The 15657-nt window shown below is 46.1% G+C and overlaps 1 protein-coding gene across 1 annotated transcript in view; it reads left to right on the top strand.

The window, feature by feature from the left end:
- The window catches only part of LOC108799884 (transient receptor potential cation channel subfamily M member 2-like), an 85797-nt gene that overhangs the window by 66204 nt on the left and 3936 nt on the right, over nucleotides 1–15657 (top strand). The window contains exons 28-37 of the mRNA XM_018571818.1: nucleotides 868–1000; nucleotides 2333–2420; nucleotides 5379–5460; nucleotides 5549–5706; nucleotides 6326–6402; nucleotides 7977–8072; nucleotides 12012–12098; nucleotides 13457–13562; nucleotides 14743–14844; nucleotides 14925–15035. Of these exons, the coding sequence (XP_018427320.1) occupies nucleotides 868–1000; nucleotides 2333–2420; nucleotides 5379–5460; nucleotides 5549–5706; nucleotides 6326–6402; nucleotides 7977–8072; nucleotides 12012–12098; nucleotides 13457–13562; nucleotides 14743–14844; nucleotides 14925–15035 (1040 nt within the window). The remainder of the gene's footprint in view (nucleotides 1–867; nucleotides 1001–2332; nucleotides 2421–5378; nucleotides 5461–5548; nucleotides 5707–6325; nucleotides 6403–7976; nucleotides 8073–12011; nucleotides 12099–13456; nucleotides 13563–14742; nucleotides 14845–14924; nucleotides 15036–15657) is intronic.

Genomic DNA, 15657 nt, shown 5'->3' with positions numbered 1-15657 from the left:
AAGAAGCCACATCTGAACATGATCCAGAAACACAGCCGTCTTCTCTAGGCCAAAGCTCATTTAAAATTGGAAACTGTTCTGTGGTCAGACTAATCGAAACTTGACATTCTTTTTGGCAACCATGGGCTCCGCATCCTCCGGACTAAAGAGGAGAGGGACCTTTGGGGGGGGGCATTAGTGTATATGGAATGGGCAGCTTGCACATCTGGAAAGGCGCCATCAGTGCTGAAAGTTATATCCAGGTTTTAGAGCAGCCTATGCTCCCATCCAGACGACGTCTTTTTCAGGGAAGGCCTTGTATACTGCAGCAGGACAATGCTAAACCATGTACTGCATTTATGACAACAGCATGGCTTCATAGTACACAAGTCCGGGGGCTTAAACGGCCTGCCTGCAGTCCAGACCTTTCACCAATTGGAAATATTTGGCGCATCTTGAAACGAAAAATACGACAAAGAAGACCCGGGACTGCTGAGCAGTTAGAAATCCGATATCAGGCAAGAATGGGACAACACTCCTCTCCCGAAACTCCAGCAACCGGTCTCCTCAGTTCCCAGATATTTATAGAGTGTTGTTAAAAGAGGGGAGGCTGCACCCTGGTAAACATGGCCCTGTCCCAACTTTTTTGAGACGTGTTGCTGCATCAATTTCAGAATTACCTAATTTTTTTCTTAAAATGGTCCATTTTCTCAGTTTAAACATTTGATATGTTTTCTATTTTCTATGGTGAATAAAATATGAGATTTGCAGATCATTGCATTCTGTTTTGAAGATTTTTACACAGCGTCTTAACTTTTTTGTCATTGGGCTTGTAATATTAACTTTGTAAGACGTTGCACACTGACACTGATTTCTACCTCCTGGCAGGACGGGAGCTGGACGTGGAGCAAGAGTCGTCACTTCTCTCCTGGGAGTCCTACATGAAGGACAACTACCAGCAGATTCAGCAACAGCGAGATGCGCATAGCCAGGAGAATCTGGTGAAGGACACTGCTAACAGGTAACATCCGTCATCTCCGCTGACCCCCTTTCAGCAACATTTGCCCCCATTTACACCTGAGCATTTTCTTACCTGTTTCTCGAAGTGTGAAACCGCTCAGATAAAGGAACCCTGTTATTTTCAAGAATGTCTGTTCACACCTGAGGGTTGTGTCACGTGCAGCTCGAAAAAGTACATGAGCTTTTTTCCGGGCAGAATTAGTGTGTTTTTGGCCCCATAGACTTCAATAGGAGCGCCTTATTATACGTCTTCATTACATGACTTCATGCCTGACATCCGTCTCCTCCTCCATTTTCCATTGGCTAAAACAAAAAAAACATTCAAAAACCACATGTACAAACACGCATTAAAATATGCCTAACAACAATGCTTGCACTCAAGAGTTAACGGGGGCTGTATGGGCAACCATGGCAAGTGGTGTCATTATGATACACTGGTGGGCCCAGGGCAAGGTTGTACTCATAGTTACATACATAGTATTTGAGGTTGAATAAAGACATAAGTCCATCAAGTCCAACCTATTGCGTGTATGCATTTATGAGCTGGTGTGTGCGTGTATATGAGTCCATGTGTGATTTTTCTCTTAGCAGTACCTGAACCCCTTTATGTTATGGTCTCCAAGGAACTCGTCCAGGAGTCTCTTGAATGATTCCACACTCTTAGCTGAAATCACTTCCTGCGGCAGCGAGTTCCACACCCTAACCGCTCTAACTGTGAAGAGCCCCTTGCGCCCTGTGTGTTGAAATTTTTTTTCCACCAATTTTTGGTTGTGCCCTCTGGTCTTTGTTACGGAGCTAACCGTAAACAGTTTGTTAATAATGTTGCTGTCCCCTTTGAATAGTCTATACAAGATTTCATGTCCCCCCCTTAATCTCCTAACCTCCAAAGAGAACATATTTAATTTTAACAACCTTGTTTCATAGTTCAGATCCTCGAACCCCTTAATGAGTTTGGTTGCCCTTCTCTGGACTTTTTCCAGCTCAAGAACATCCTGTTTTTTATAACATGATAGTCATGTTCTCCTTTGTTGGCTAACAGGGCTAATAAAGACTATGACTGCAGCCAGACCGTATTCTACCAGGAGCAGGCCAGGCCAGAATAATGACTGACAACAACCCAACCACTGTATAGTTTTCATGTACAAAAATGTACATGAGGAAGGGGCAGTTCTCCCCTTCCTCATGTACATTTTTGCTATAACTATACAGTGGTTGGGTTGTTGTCAGTCATTATTCTGGCCTGGCCTGCTCCTGGTAGAATACGGTCTGGCTGCAGTCATAGTCTTTACATGTGTGATGTATTTCTGACATGTCATATTAGTGTCCGGTGCAGTGTCTCCGCAGTGCTGCGTCTGCTGAAAATAGAGAAGGGCAGCGAAGGGCACCAGCTTGATGGAAGGCTGTCTCAGCTGGAAGAGCAGGTAAAAATTCCTCAACTCCCCTCTATAGTCCCTTGGGGGAGTGTATGTCCTCTTATACTGCCATCTATAGTCCACTATAATAGAGTGTTTAACCCACAAATATTTATGCTCTTCATAGTCTACCATGACATGTCTGCAACCTATGTAACCCTTCCATAGTCCACCTCAATGGAGTGTCTACTATATTTTCCTCTTTAGCTTACCTTAGTAGATAGAGGCAGGTAATTGGTTATATCAAACTACACATGCTGTAGCCATGCTTTTGGATGCACACGGTTTTAAAAGCTTGCTCGCAGTTGGCTGACCAAGGTCACATGGGATGTGCTAGGCAAAAATGAGCTAGGATGCCTGTTATGCAGAACTTCTCTCCTCTGTGGCTTTGTGTCCAGTTCTTGGATTTAGATACAGGTCTGAAGGCACTTGCCCCTTGTGGCATTGAAGTTGTTAGATCAGGTCTGGTACAGAATGCAGAATCATTGCTTTGATGTAGCCCTGATCTTGGAAGCTCTACTGGTGGTATCATAGCTAGGTGATATTGTAGCTAAGTAGGACCACCCATGGTGGATGATTTTAAGAATAGATATAGCACATGGGGAAATAATATTATATATATATGTTCATAATTCAGTGTTCAGTGGAATGGACAAATATTTATAGTTTAGAAACTGAACAGGCATCTCGGGTCTGGATATCTGAAGAATTACCACCTCGCTTCTAATGAGTGTCTGGAAGGAACCCCCCAGACTCCTTGACAAGGTCATGTAGGCTTGTAGCTGTAGATAAATTTGGACAACTGTCACCTTGTTGGGGGGGGGGGGGGGGGGCAGGTCATCAGGGGAATCTTTCAGACTCGGCAACTGCAAATCAGCAGGGAGGGAGAGGTCTTGACAAATTGGAACACCACACCGTCTGGGAAAATTACAAAAATTTCCAAAGATCAGAGGGAATATGTTTCATCTCTCATAAGATCCAACATATTTGGTGTGGGGAGTTATTCCTTCTTATAGTATGAATTATGTCCTGGCCTTATAAAACCACCTAGGGACCACCTTAATAATAATATGGACTACTATTGCCTAGTAGAGCAGTCAGCTGACCAACTGCAGCTAGTGGAAGTCTACCCTAAATGTGTGGCCTGTAGCAGTAAGGTTCTGTTTGGACTTGTTGCGATCAGTAAAATGCACTGGTGTTGTTACTCCTGACGCTGACCCAGCCATCAGAACTGGCTGGTCCATATAACCAAAAGCCACTTCCAGTGGTGAGAACCTCACACCCAGTGGGGTACCACCTCCAAAAGGTGATTGAAGATGAACAGTGTAAAGCATTTGGAGCTTTTTCAGAAACAAGACAGTTACTGGATCCGGTGTGCTCCCGGCAACAGGATAAAACTATCAAAAACATTTCTGCACGCCATTTTATTTTTTGTCATTTTCATTTACGTTTGCTGCCAATCTGTGTGAGATGCATCACGTGACTGCACCCTTGTGTTTTCTATAATTGCAGCCACTTTGATTGTATGCAGTTTAGTGTCAGTGTGTGGGAGCTACTGTATCTGCCATAAGCAGGGACAGATCTCATTTCCAGCAATAGGGATGTGTGTGTGTGTGTGTAGTTGCTGAACAGACCAGTCAGCTGACCAACTGCAATTGGTGACACTCTACCCTGAATTGTGTGTCTAGTCTGTGTGGGTAAGCGGATAGATTCCGTTCATAAGATAGCTTAAACATGCACGGGTGTCCCCACACCGCATGCAGGTATCTCTACCAGACAACCAAATACATGACCACACCAAACAATGCTTATGAACTATAGTTTACTAGCTACTCCAAAACACCACCACCATAAGCACCCCACCACCACCCGCAAGTAACATATAAAAGCCTACAATAACAAAGTACACACTGGAGACAACAGGGCAAACCCTGGCGAGCAGGACAACAAGAGGGGAGCCACCGATCAGGAGACCTCAGGGGTAAGGGTCAGGAGTCAGGTCCGAGTCAGGGTTCAAGGCAGGAGCAGGAACAGGAACGAGCTACAGGATATGGCAACAATACTGAGGCGCAGGCCTCACTGCAGGGAGAGGCTAAATACCCTCCCATGATTCTGATGAAGGGGGTTTGCCCCTGAAACGCGTCAATCTTGGTGGACGGTGATGTGACCGGAGGCTACCGTGTTACATAGTCGGGGCGATACCATGTTGGGTTAACAGGCAGTGTTGCCTTTTGTTTGTTGTTAAAGCGTGATGAAAACGTTTGCTTGTGAGTAGATTTATCCCTTGTTTTATTTATCCTAATCAACGATTTTTTAGGTGGCACACCCGAAGGTGAGCACTGGAACTGCAGGACCTGGTTCCAGTGTCACAGTGCCACCTGGAGGTGTTCAGGTCCCTGACCGCTACTGGCTGCCTGGAGACACCTGCAGGTGAGCCCTGGAAGTGCAGGACCTGGTTCCAGCATCACAGTGCCACCTGGAGGTGCTCAGGTCCCTGACAGCTACTGGCTGCCTGGAGACACCTGCAGGTGAGCACTGGAACTGCAGGATCTGGTTCTAGCGCCACAGTGACACCTGGAGGTGCTCAGGTCCCTGACACTGCTACACAACCATTAGAATGCATCGCAATATATGTGAGATTTGCATTGGCCTGCGTATGCCCAGCTAGCTAGATGTTGACTGGTGGTAGCTGGTGGTATTGCAGGCTGTGATAACTGCTTCACAGCCTTGTTTTACCTTCCCAAAGCAATCTCTTTCTTGATTGTAAATATACCCACATAGGAGCCTCCTGTCAGCTGACATAGTCCAGGGCCCATATAAGGCTAAAGCTGAACCTACACAATAAAATCTGATTTCACAGTCTCGTTTTCGATCTACTGAGCACAGCAAGTTTTTACATTTAAAGGAGATTATGCAATCTGACTGTATAGTGCAGGCCCAGCTTAACTGTAGTGTCTTGTGATGCAGGTGGATCAGTCTACTCGATATCTGAACTGGATCATCTCGGCCCTGACGGAGAAAGGTTTCAGCAGTAAGACACGGATATTGGGTGAGTCTATGGGCGGTCTGGTACATTATGTATGCACAATGAGATGAGGTGGGTTCTGGTATTATGTCCCTCTTGTCTTCTCGGTCAGTCCACAGCACCTCTCAGGACTCCGAAGATAAGGCCGCAGTGGGAACAGATGGAAGCGGAGAGAAGAACTGCCTGTACCACGTGAACTCCCGGATCCTGCAATACCCGAACTCTAAAATGACCCGCTGCGCAGTGCCCGATGAGTTGGTGCCATGGGAGGTGAGTACCTGCCGGTGACAGGAAAGCATCTGAATGTGCAGGTGACAACATGGGACAGGCTGGAAGTCACAATATACCAGATCATGGAGATCTTCTGTGTAAAGAGCGGAGGACAGTGGCTGGAGGAAATTACAGCAAGGAAAAACCCGAAGAGATAAATACTGGTGACACATATGAGATAGATACATGGTTACATAGATTGCCAAAAAACACGTACATCAAGGTCAACCTAAATAAAAAGGGTAAACGTCCTGCTGATCCAGAGGAAGGCAAAAAAAACCCTTATGTAGGTTGCTCCAATTTGATCCAACAGGAGATAAAAATCCTTCCTGAACCCAAAAGGCAATTGGATACTCCCAGGATCAACACTCTACTGCATTTTTTCCTATAAAAATGAATAGCTCTTTATATTTTGTGCGCTTTTTAAAGTTGAGGTGGACCTTTAACACAAACTACACTAGCCCACCCTCATTAGCCCTCCTGGCTTCCAGCTCCAGGACTTACCCGAGTAGGACAAGTGTAGGCAACACAAAGCATCTGCAGGTATCTTGGTAAAAGGTAAGTGGTGACCATGGAGAAGATCAGAAGTGATCAGAGTACCTTTGTATATCATCCACAGGAGAAATTTCCGGGATATAATCCTCCCCTCTACAACGCTGAGAGGAACGACCGAGGGACGTATGACCCAAACACTGAGTGAGTTCACAATCACAGGTAGAAAAAGAAAGAAAAACAGACTCAAGTTCAGGATACAATTGATTCTTTTGTCTTTGTAGTGAGGAGAATAGGGACAGGCAGCAATTTGCCAACAGGAAGAGCATAATGGCCAAAAATGAGCATTATGTCATAAAAGACACAAAGTATATTGCTGGAATGACAAATAATCTATATATACAAAACATACACTAATGACATGAATATATAACAGAACTTTATGATAAAAAAATGGATGATATGTGCACTTCGAGATGCTAGGATCCATATACACTCTATGACGTAACGTTTGTGGGCATCTGACCATCACACCTACCTATATGACCATTGACATTTTTATTTGGTTCCTTTTAGGGTTGAGGCCCCCATAAAATTCCTACTAGACGTAAAGGGTCTGGTATGATAGGGGGAGGGGACTCATTTAGAATGTCAATTGGACATGACATTTAGTTATCGGAAATTTTGGATACATTCAGATTCGTTATTTTTTAATTCAGAAATTGGGATGCATCGAATGTCCAAATTTCCGTAAATTATTCCAAATTTCGATTCATTATTAAACAAATTGCACATGTTCTAATAAAGGCATTTAAGGTCTCGTTCACACCTAGGCGTATTGCATATGCGCGTCTGTCGCGCGTTTTTTTACCGCGATTCGCTACTTGGCTGTATCCCAATGGAAACGCGCAACAAAACGGCCCAAAGTAGTACCTGTACCTTTTCAGGCGTGGGCCGTTTTGTAGCGCATTAGGGAAGGGCGGAACAAGACCATTGAATACAATGGGATTTATATTTTTGAGCGTTTTGTAGAGCGTTCGTCGAGCGTAGAACGCGCTACAAAACGTTCAGGTGTGAACGAGGGCTTAGACAATTTTGCACTACCAACCTTGTGACAACAGTTTGGTGAAGGCCGTTTTCTGGTCCACCATGGACTGTCCTCAAAGCCTGTTCCATAAAGCCATGGTTGAATAGTTTGTTGTGGAAAAATTAGTTGGTTGAATAGTTTGGTGTGGCCTTCATGGCGCACCTTTGAGATAAATAGGAACACTAATGAACCAGGTCTTCTCATCCCGCATCATTGAGTGACCTGACAAATGCTTTTTTGAGGGAATGGACATGAATTCCCATGGACACACCCCAGAATCTTGTGGAAAGCCATCCCAGAGGAGTGGAGGCTGCTATTGGCTCAAAGGGGGACCAACTCCATGATTAATGCCCATGATTTGGAATAGGTTTTCTGATGAGCTCAAATAGGTGTAATGGTCAGGTGTGTACACACTTCTGTCTATAAGTGACACATATGGTGCACAAATATACAACACGTAGGCTCTACTCACAATTCTATACACCACAAGGGTACAATATAGACATTTGCCGTGCTGCATTCATTTGGTGAGGAATGGTGAAATGATTCCTCCAAGTATCCTATAGAGGGCATCATACAGCAAACACTGTTAAGAATCTTAGTGTCTCAGAGTAACTGTATAGCTGAAGACTAAAGAGGTCCTGTCCTTTGCACTCACTCTGTGTTCTCTTTGTATCTGTCTTAAATCCAGGATGGAGCAAAAGAGCCGCAAGTACAATTCTATGGACGGACTTTACGACTTCCGCAGCTGCTGTGGCACCTATATAGTCCAGGACGGTTTACCTCTGTGAGTCCAATGTTTTTTTATGCCGTCATTCTGTCATTTAAGGCAGATCTTTATTTGTTCCCTACCCCATAAGCTTATGTGTGAAAAAAGGTAACAGCAGGAAAAGATGAAGAGTAAAATATGTGGATGCTAATCAGAGCAGAGCAGTCACCCACTCGTTGCTTGTAACCAAATGCCTCCAATCTGCTGGCAAAGGCCTGAAAGCAGAAGACTACTTACCATCAATGTAACGGCGGCTTTACCTCTGATTAAAGGAGAACTATGGGGTTAAGGCTTTTCCCCATAGTTCTCCTTAGGGTACCGGGAGGACACAAACTAGCGTCCTCCCGTCACCCTAGGCTCAGTATACCACGAGCTGTAGCCCCCCGGTATACTGAGACGCCGCAGCTGAAGCTGATCCCGACAATTATGCCGGGATCCGCCCAGCTGTGTGACTGACAGCTGGCTCTGCCTATCTAGAGCCAGCTGTACCCGCCCCCTCCCCCGTCCGTTCCGCCAGTCAGCGCTGGCGGATCGGAGCGGGGAATCTAGCCCCTCCCCTGTCACGGCAGAGAGCCGTGACAGGATTGAGTGGTGAGCGAACGCCGGTATGTGTTCGCTCACCTCCCGATCTACTGAGCCGACCCGTGACAGTCTCATTGTCACAGGTCGGCTAGAACTATGAGGTGAGTGAAAAGCACTCACCTCATAGTTCTCCTTTAACAATGTACCAGGTGCTTCATTACTGCCTGACCACCAATGTCATGGGGGCTTCACCACTGATCAATTTAACAGGAGCTTTGTCACAGATCACCAATGGCATGGGCATTTCGCCACTGACCACCAGTGTGATGGGGGTTTAGTCACTGACCACCAAAGGTCTTCATCACTGAAAACCAATGCATGAGGGGCTGCACCACTGATCACCCATATAATGGAGACTCGGCCACTGACCATCAATGTAATTGGGTCTTCGTTGTTGACCACCAATGTAACATTTGCCACTGACCACCAATGTAACAGGTGCTTTGCTACTGACCACTAATGCTTCACAGCTGACCACCAATATTAAGGAGGCTTTATCAATGATCATCAATGTAATGGGGCTTCACCACTGACAACCAATGTAAAGGGTTCATCTTCTTCTTAGGGAATTATTGCAGCAACAATGGTTGCTAGTAAGGTAGTAACTTGCAAGCTGGTATCAAAGAGTCATTTTACTTTGCCACCCAACTTCTTGACTCCTGACAGTGGAGGGTTCTAATTTATCAGTTACCTCTGTGTATGGTTGGGGCAGTCCCTTTGGCAATGGCCCAGTTCCCGAGAGCTCCAGCACAAGGATGGTGACCTTAGATGCTTCCAAGTGGGTGTTTGCCTTTTCTGCAAGGAGGGCATCCCCTCCTTGCCCCACAGGAGAGTATTCCTGCTGTGTATCAAAATGGGGAACATTGGAGATTAACCATCCCTTTTGTCAATTTTCAGATGGCCACATTCCATTGAGCCATCTGTTCTGTTACATGTGGGTCTGTTTCAATGGCCATGGCACCAGCCGACCTTGTACATCTCTGCCCCTGACACACTACGGCCACGTCCAACAGTTTGTGGAACTTCAAATTAGGATTGCTCCTTTTCTTTCTCTTGAAAGGTGTCTCTTCAGTCTTCTGTCCCTGTTCTGTGTCACCCTAGCTGAGCCGTTCTGCTCAGCACAGTTCATTATTACATGGGCTGTAGGTTGCCAGCTTTCCTCCGGAGTAGTATTACCTGGCTCCGCTGTTGCACCCCTCCCATCACCATTGTCTGACACGACCAATTCTGAGTAACTGTAAATTTATAGTTTACTAAACAGGTGCAAAGTTACATAATAATGCAAAACAGGATCAGGATGGCAAAGAGCATGCGTACACTGCAGAATAGTCCACAACCAATTTTAAAAGCTGCACAAATATGGACTTTTCATAGCAATGTCCCTGTGACTCAATACGAGTACTATGGCTGCATAGCATAGTCTCTCTCTACAAGACCATAGGGACAGGGATTCTAGCTGAGAATCACTACTTCGGTAAAACATTTCAGAACATAAGCAGCTACTTGCACTTAACCTCATAAACAGCACCCCACCTCAGTGAAGAAGTCCATGGTAGCTCTGGTAACACAGGTTAACAGCTGGAGGAATCCAAGGCCCAAGGCCCTAGGAGGGCTACCCACCTGGAACTAGAGTATTCTGACAGCAATCATGGAGGAGTTCCTTATGGTAGCTGGGTCCTCCAGAGGAGGTGCACGCTGTTGGGCTCAAGCCTGGCTTCCTACATGCCTGTACTAACAGTGGTGGGCTGCTCACCTGTCTATAGATCACTTGCCCAGCTACCTCTGCCCCATCAGGTATGGCCTGTCTGAGCCACTAAGGGAGAGAAGCAGAAGAACCTATCTTCCCTCAATGTGTCAAAGAACCCAAGGAGTTGTGTGGAAAGGAGTAAAATGGGCCACTGTCTGTATCTGAGCATGGTGAGTAAATGGGCTCTCCACCAATTTAATGGGGGCATTTATTCTAACCCCAATGTAATGGGCACCGTTCGAGTGTGTGTCTAATTAACATGTTGTTATGGGACCCTGTGGTTTGTGGTTATGCCTGTGATCAGAACTAATATTTCCTAAGAAAAAAAAAGTTAAATATTGATTTTCCCCATTTATAAATAACCTCCCTCAGAAGTAATGCCCCATGTCACACAGCACCACCAATGGCTGAAGCTCTTTCAGAGGGTTATGTGAAAATCCTTATTAAAATATGATGAACCCTATTCACACCAGTGGTGTATGTTAGGTTTTGTGCTGCCCTAGGCAAGACTACACTCGGGCACCCCCCATCTAAATTTGCCCCACTCCTTCCTGTTTAAGGTATTTGGTGTAGTCTGTCAGTCACTGGATACAGCGTACACGCTGTAGCAGGGAAGCCAGGGTCTCAGGTGGGCTGTAAATGATCTCTTGTGGGCTCTGCAGGGTCACAGCCTGAGACCCTGCAGAACCCACCTGAGACCCTGCAGAGCCCATCACAGACCTTGCAGAGCCCACCACAGAGCCCACCATAGATCCTGCAGAGCCCATCTGGGACCCTGCAGAGCCCACCATAGATTCTACACAGCCAACCTGAGACTCCAGAGAGCACATTATAGATCCTGCACCTGAGACCCCGCACAGCCCACCACATACCACCATAGACTCTGCACAGCCCACAATAGACCCTGCAGACTACACCACAGACCCCACAAAGCCCACCATAGACCCTGGGACTCCCAGGTGGGCTGTGCAGGGTCCCTTTCTCCGCACAACTGTTCTGCTACTCTTAACTGAAGCCCCCCAGCCTGCCCTTCAGGTCATCCTGACATCAGACGGTGGGGTATGGTCAGCCCTGAGCCGCCCAAACAGCTCCGACGGCTGGGCAGCATCTCACTCGACCCCTTCTCTGCCCCACCTCCACCTCCACCTGGCAGTTCTCTCAGGTAAATTAGACCCAGCTGCCTGATTTGCCTAATTGCCTGATTAGGCAGCCGAGGCTGCCTGATTCTGTGTTTGCCTTGCGGTAGACATGCCCCTGATTCACACTCTCACTTTAAGCCCTACTAGGGTGGAGAGAAGAGGTGGCAGAGGTCAAGGTAGCAGAGGTAGTGGTCATGATAGTTTAGCCGCATTATCTTCCTGTAAGATAGTCCTGGCTGTGACTGTTTCCTCTAGAGAAGACAGGTGATGTTTTATATGGGCCAGTAATATGAGTAACAAGCACAGTCACCATGTACTGCTGCAATGACCGGAAGAAGCCCTTCTATTTTGTCAGTGCCGGAACCCATATGAGTTCTCTCTGGGGTAATCATTGGGAATGTATTTCCCTCAGTCCTTATCACTGGAATGTTGACCAGCAGGACCAGGTAAGCTCTGTTCTCAGAAACTCAATCTTGTCACTTTATATAGGAACCCGATGGGACGAACCGGACTGAGAGGAGTCGGGAGTCTGCGCTGGTTTGGACCCAATCATTCTTTGCACCCAGTTCTGACACGGTGAGTTGAAATCATATTTATTTATATACCATTCTCTGTGCAGATGATGACTAGGTGTGTATCCCAGAACAGAGCACTGAGCAGGGCAGTTCAGGAGGAGAGAAGACTGAATAGTGAAGAATAGAGGACAGCACAAAGGACAGTGCAGGACAACTCATACGATGGACCAAGATAGCACAGAGGACGGAGCAGGACGGCACGGAGGGCAGAGCGGGACAACAGAGAGGGCAGGACAGAACAGGACAGCAGAGAGGATGGGGCAGGAGAGCAGAGAGGATGGGGCAGGAGAGCAGAGAGGATGGGGCAGGAGAGCAGAGAGGATGGGGCAGGAGAGCAGAGAGGATGGGGCAGGAGAGCAGAGAGGATGGGGCAGGACAGCACGGAGGATGGGGCAGGACAGCACGGAGGATGGGGCAGGACAGCACAGAGGACAGAGCAGGACAGCGCAGAAAATGAAACAGAGGGAAGAAAGGACACAGCAGGACAGCAGAAAGGAATAAATAGGATGGAATACAAAGCACAGAGGACAGAGTACGCATTACTTCTTGCTGTTCGTATATCTGTGTAGTTTGCTTTAAAGTGTTTTTCCACTTTTTCAGTCAAATTTGAGAATTTGAGAAAACCCCTCTATATGTTCACTAACAGGGTTATTCACAAAAGGGTGAAGAGTTTGAAGGCCGGAGAAGTGAACAATCTAGGGGCCAAAATAGCTGATTTGGAAAAATTATCTAATTCAGCTATTTTTCCAGTTCAGCTATTTTGGCCCCTAGATTGTTCCCTTCTCCCGCCTTCTCCAAACTCTTCACCCTTTTGTGAATAACCCTGCATGTGTTCCCATTCACACAGTAAAATAGTTTTCTTTCCTTTTGGATGTCTCTGCTGAGCAAGCCTTTAGACACTGCAAGCTTCTCTGTACAATTTCAAAGTGACCGGAAACTCTGGTTGTCCCCGTAGAAAAATCAGGGACACTCTGAGCTTCCTCTAATTAACATACAAGATCTTCAACCCCATTGTTAGGATAGACGACGTTCAAATCTAGTTCACAATTGATGAATGAGAATATATAACAAATAAAAAAGGTGTTTTCCCAAAGTGGAAATTCACTTTAAGACATCTAGTGATAGGGCCGAGGTCAGGCTAGTTGCCCTTGTGGTAATTTGCACCTTTTGTAGGGCAGGTGATTTATAGATCAGCTTCTTTGTATTCAATTTGTTTTTATTTAGGTTTCAACATAAATACAGAACTATAGAACAAAACAAAACAAAAATACTGTAATTAGATTTAAACCATAATATAATCAGCTTCTTTGTGATGTGATTGCCCTCACTGACCGCTTTGTCCCGCGATTTCATTCCTAGGTGGAGCCCCAGCTCAGCCGATGGATCCAACCGGAAAGCACCCAAGAATATTCTGGAGGTTCTGATAGTGAAGAGGAGAGAGAACGAGCTTTGGTCATTACCCGGGGTGAGGGCAGAAACACTATACTAACAAATACCACTGCTCACATTAATGACAAGGGAATAGTGTATCCAATGTGCTGTTCGGACTTGAGTCGGTGTTTATGAACTCTGTTTTCATTACTAATGGGGCATTCTGGGTAATTTTGTTTGCTGATGTTAGTTGGCATTTATTCTGGATTGTGTATTGTTTTTGGGGGGATTTTTGCAGTTCAAAGCACTATAAGTAAAGCAAAATGATGACATGAATTCTACGCTGCAGTTAAAGCGGACAGAACTGCTGAACTTTCTCATTCAATTAATCAGAAGTTTGTGTCACTTCTAAGGGCCATTGGGTTGATAAAATATTGAAAACACAGCTGTCATGTGAAGACGAGCCCCTCTGATCATGGGACATACCCCATAGATCATATATCACAAAACCAATCATCATCAGATGGGGATAGGTGGCCACCTCCTCTGCTGTGTGTACGTGGAAGACTGCCATGGCTCTTCATAGCTGGGTTGGCAATTCTGAGCAGTAAAAATACCCTGAGCCATGAATGCAGAATGGTGTTACGGATTGCCATGGTGGCTATCATTTTGAAACGTGTTTTCATTTCAAATATACAGTGTAAGTAATTAGATGCACTGTATAGCCAAACCTTCATGGACACCTCACCATCACATCTCTATAAGCTTGTTGGACATCCTGTTCAGAAACTATGGGTATTAATGTGGAGTCCCCCCATCCATTGCAGCTATAATGGCCTCCTCTCCTCTGAGAAGGCTTTCCACAACATCTGTGGGAATTTGGGTCCATTCAGCCACAAGAGCATTTGTGAGGTCAGGTACTGATGTTAGATGAGAAGACCGGGCTCATCGATGTTCCACTTCATCCCAAAGATGTTCAGTAAGCTTGAGGTCAGGCCTTTGTGCAGGCCACTCAAGTTCTTCCACACCAAGTCTTTATAGAGCTGGCTTTCTGCAAAGAGACAGTCATAATGGAGCATGAAATTGCCTCTCCCAGACTGTTGCCACAAGGTTGAAAATGCACAATTGCCTAAAAAGTCTTTGTATGGTGTAGATGCTTGGTCTGCTTTAATGTATATACAATGCTTCAGTTCATGTTGTTGTAAATGCTAACCATTCCACTGCAGAGCATTCTGGGTAATGTCCTTCTTCTCATAATGGGGAATATTTTTCAGGGCACGCTGGATCCAGGACAGCAGGTTCCCTTTAAGTTCCAGGCACTGCTAAAGCCTACATACCTGAGCGAATTTCTGGCATTGCTGGGCTCTGGGACAGAGGTTGGTAGTTTGCTGCTCACATGTTGGCGCACTGATTGGCCTAATGTAAAACAAAACATCATATTTCTCTTTTCTGATAGGTCTTCCATGGGTACCTGGATGACCCCCGAAACACAGACAATGCCTGGATAGAGACTTTGGCAATCAGCGTCCACCTGGACACACAGGGGAGTTCGGACAAACTTCTGCAGGTGAATGAAGGTTTCATCCTATTGTTGCCACATCTCTCCTGACTGCTGTTGGGTCCAGGCATGCCTATGGGCTGTGGCCAGTTCAGATGAGCTTCCAAAGCCTAAGCAGCACTGGAATAATATAGTCACAAATATTATTATACATTCGCTCCATGAGCCAAGACAGGAGACACTCCGGGCTCATAAAACTCTGAGCCTCGTACACAATGCTTTATGTACTAGGGCAGGGGTGCCCACAATTTTTTGTGTTAAGATCTACTTTTGAAATGACGAGCTCAATGACCTCTACCAAGGAAAAAAAACCTCCCTCGCTCTCTCTCTCCTAGCTGTCTCTCCTCTCTCTCCTGGCTGTCTTTCCTCGCTCTCTCTCCTGGCTGTCTTTCCTCGCTCTCTCTCCTGGCTGTCTCTCCTCTCTCTCCTGGCTGTCTCTCCTCGCTCTTTCCTGGCTGTCTCTCCTCGCTCTTTCCTGGCTGTCTCTCCTCACTCTCCTGGCTGTCTTTCCTCGCTCTCTCTCCTGGCTCTTTCCTCGCTCTCTCTCCTGGCTGTCTCTCCTCTCTCTCCTAGCTGTCTCTCCTCGCTCTCCTGGCTGTCTCTCCTCGCTCTTTCCTGGCTGTCTCTCCTC

This window comes from Nanorana parkeri, unplaced genomic scaffold, assembly GCF_000935625.1.
Source record: "Nanorana parkeri isolate BGI_ZX_2015 unplaced genomic scaffold, ASM93562v1 scaffold1846, whole genome shotgun sequence".
Classification (NCBI taxonomy): Eukaryota; Metazoa; Chordata; class Amphibia; order Anura; family Dicroglossidae; genus Nanorana; species Nanorana parkeri.
This window is presented reverse-complemented; position numbering and strand designations above follow the sequence as displayed.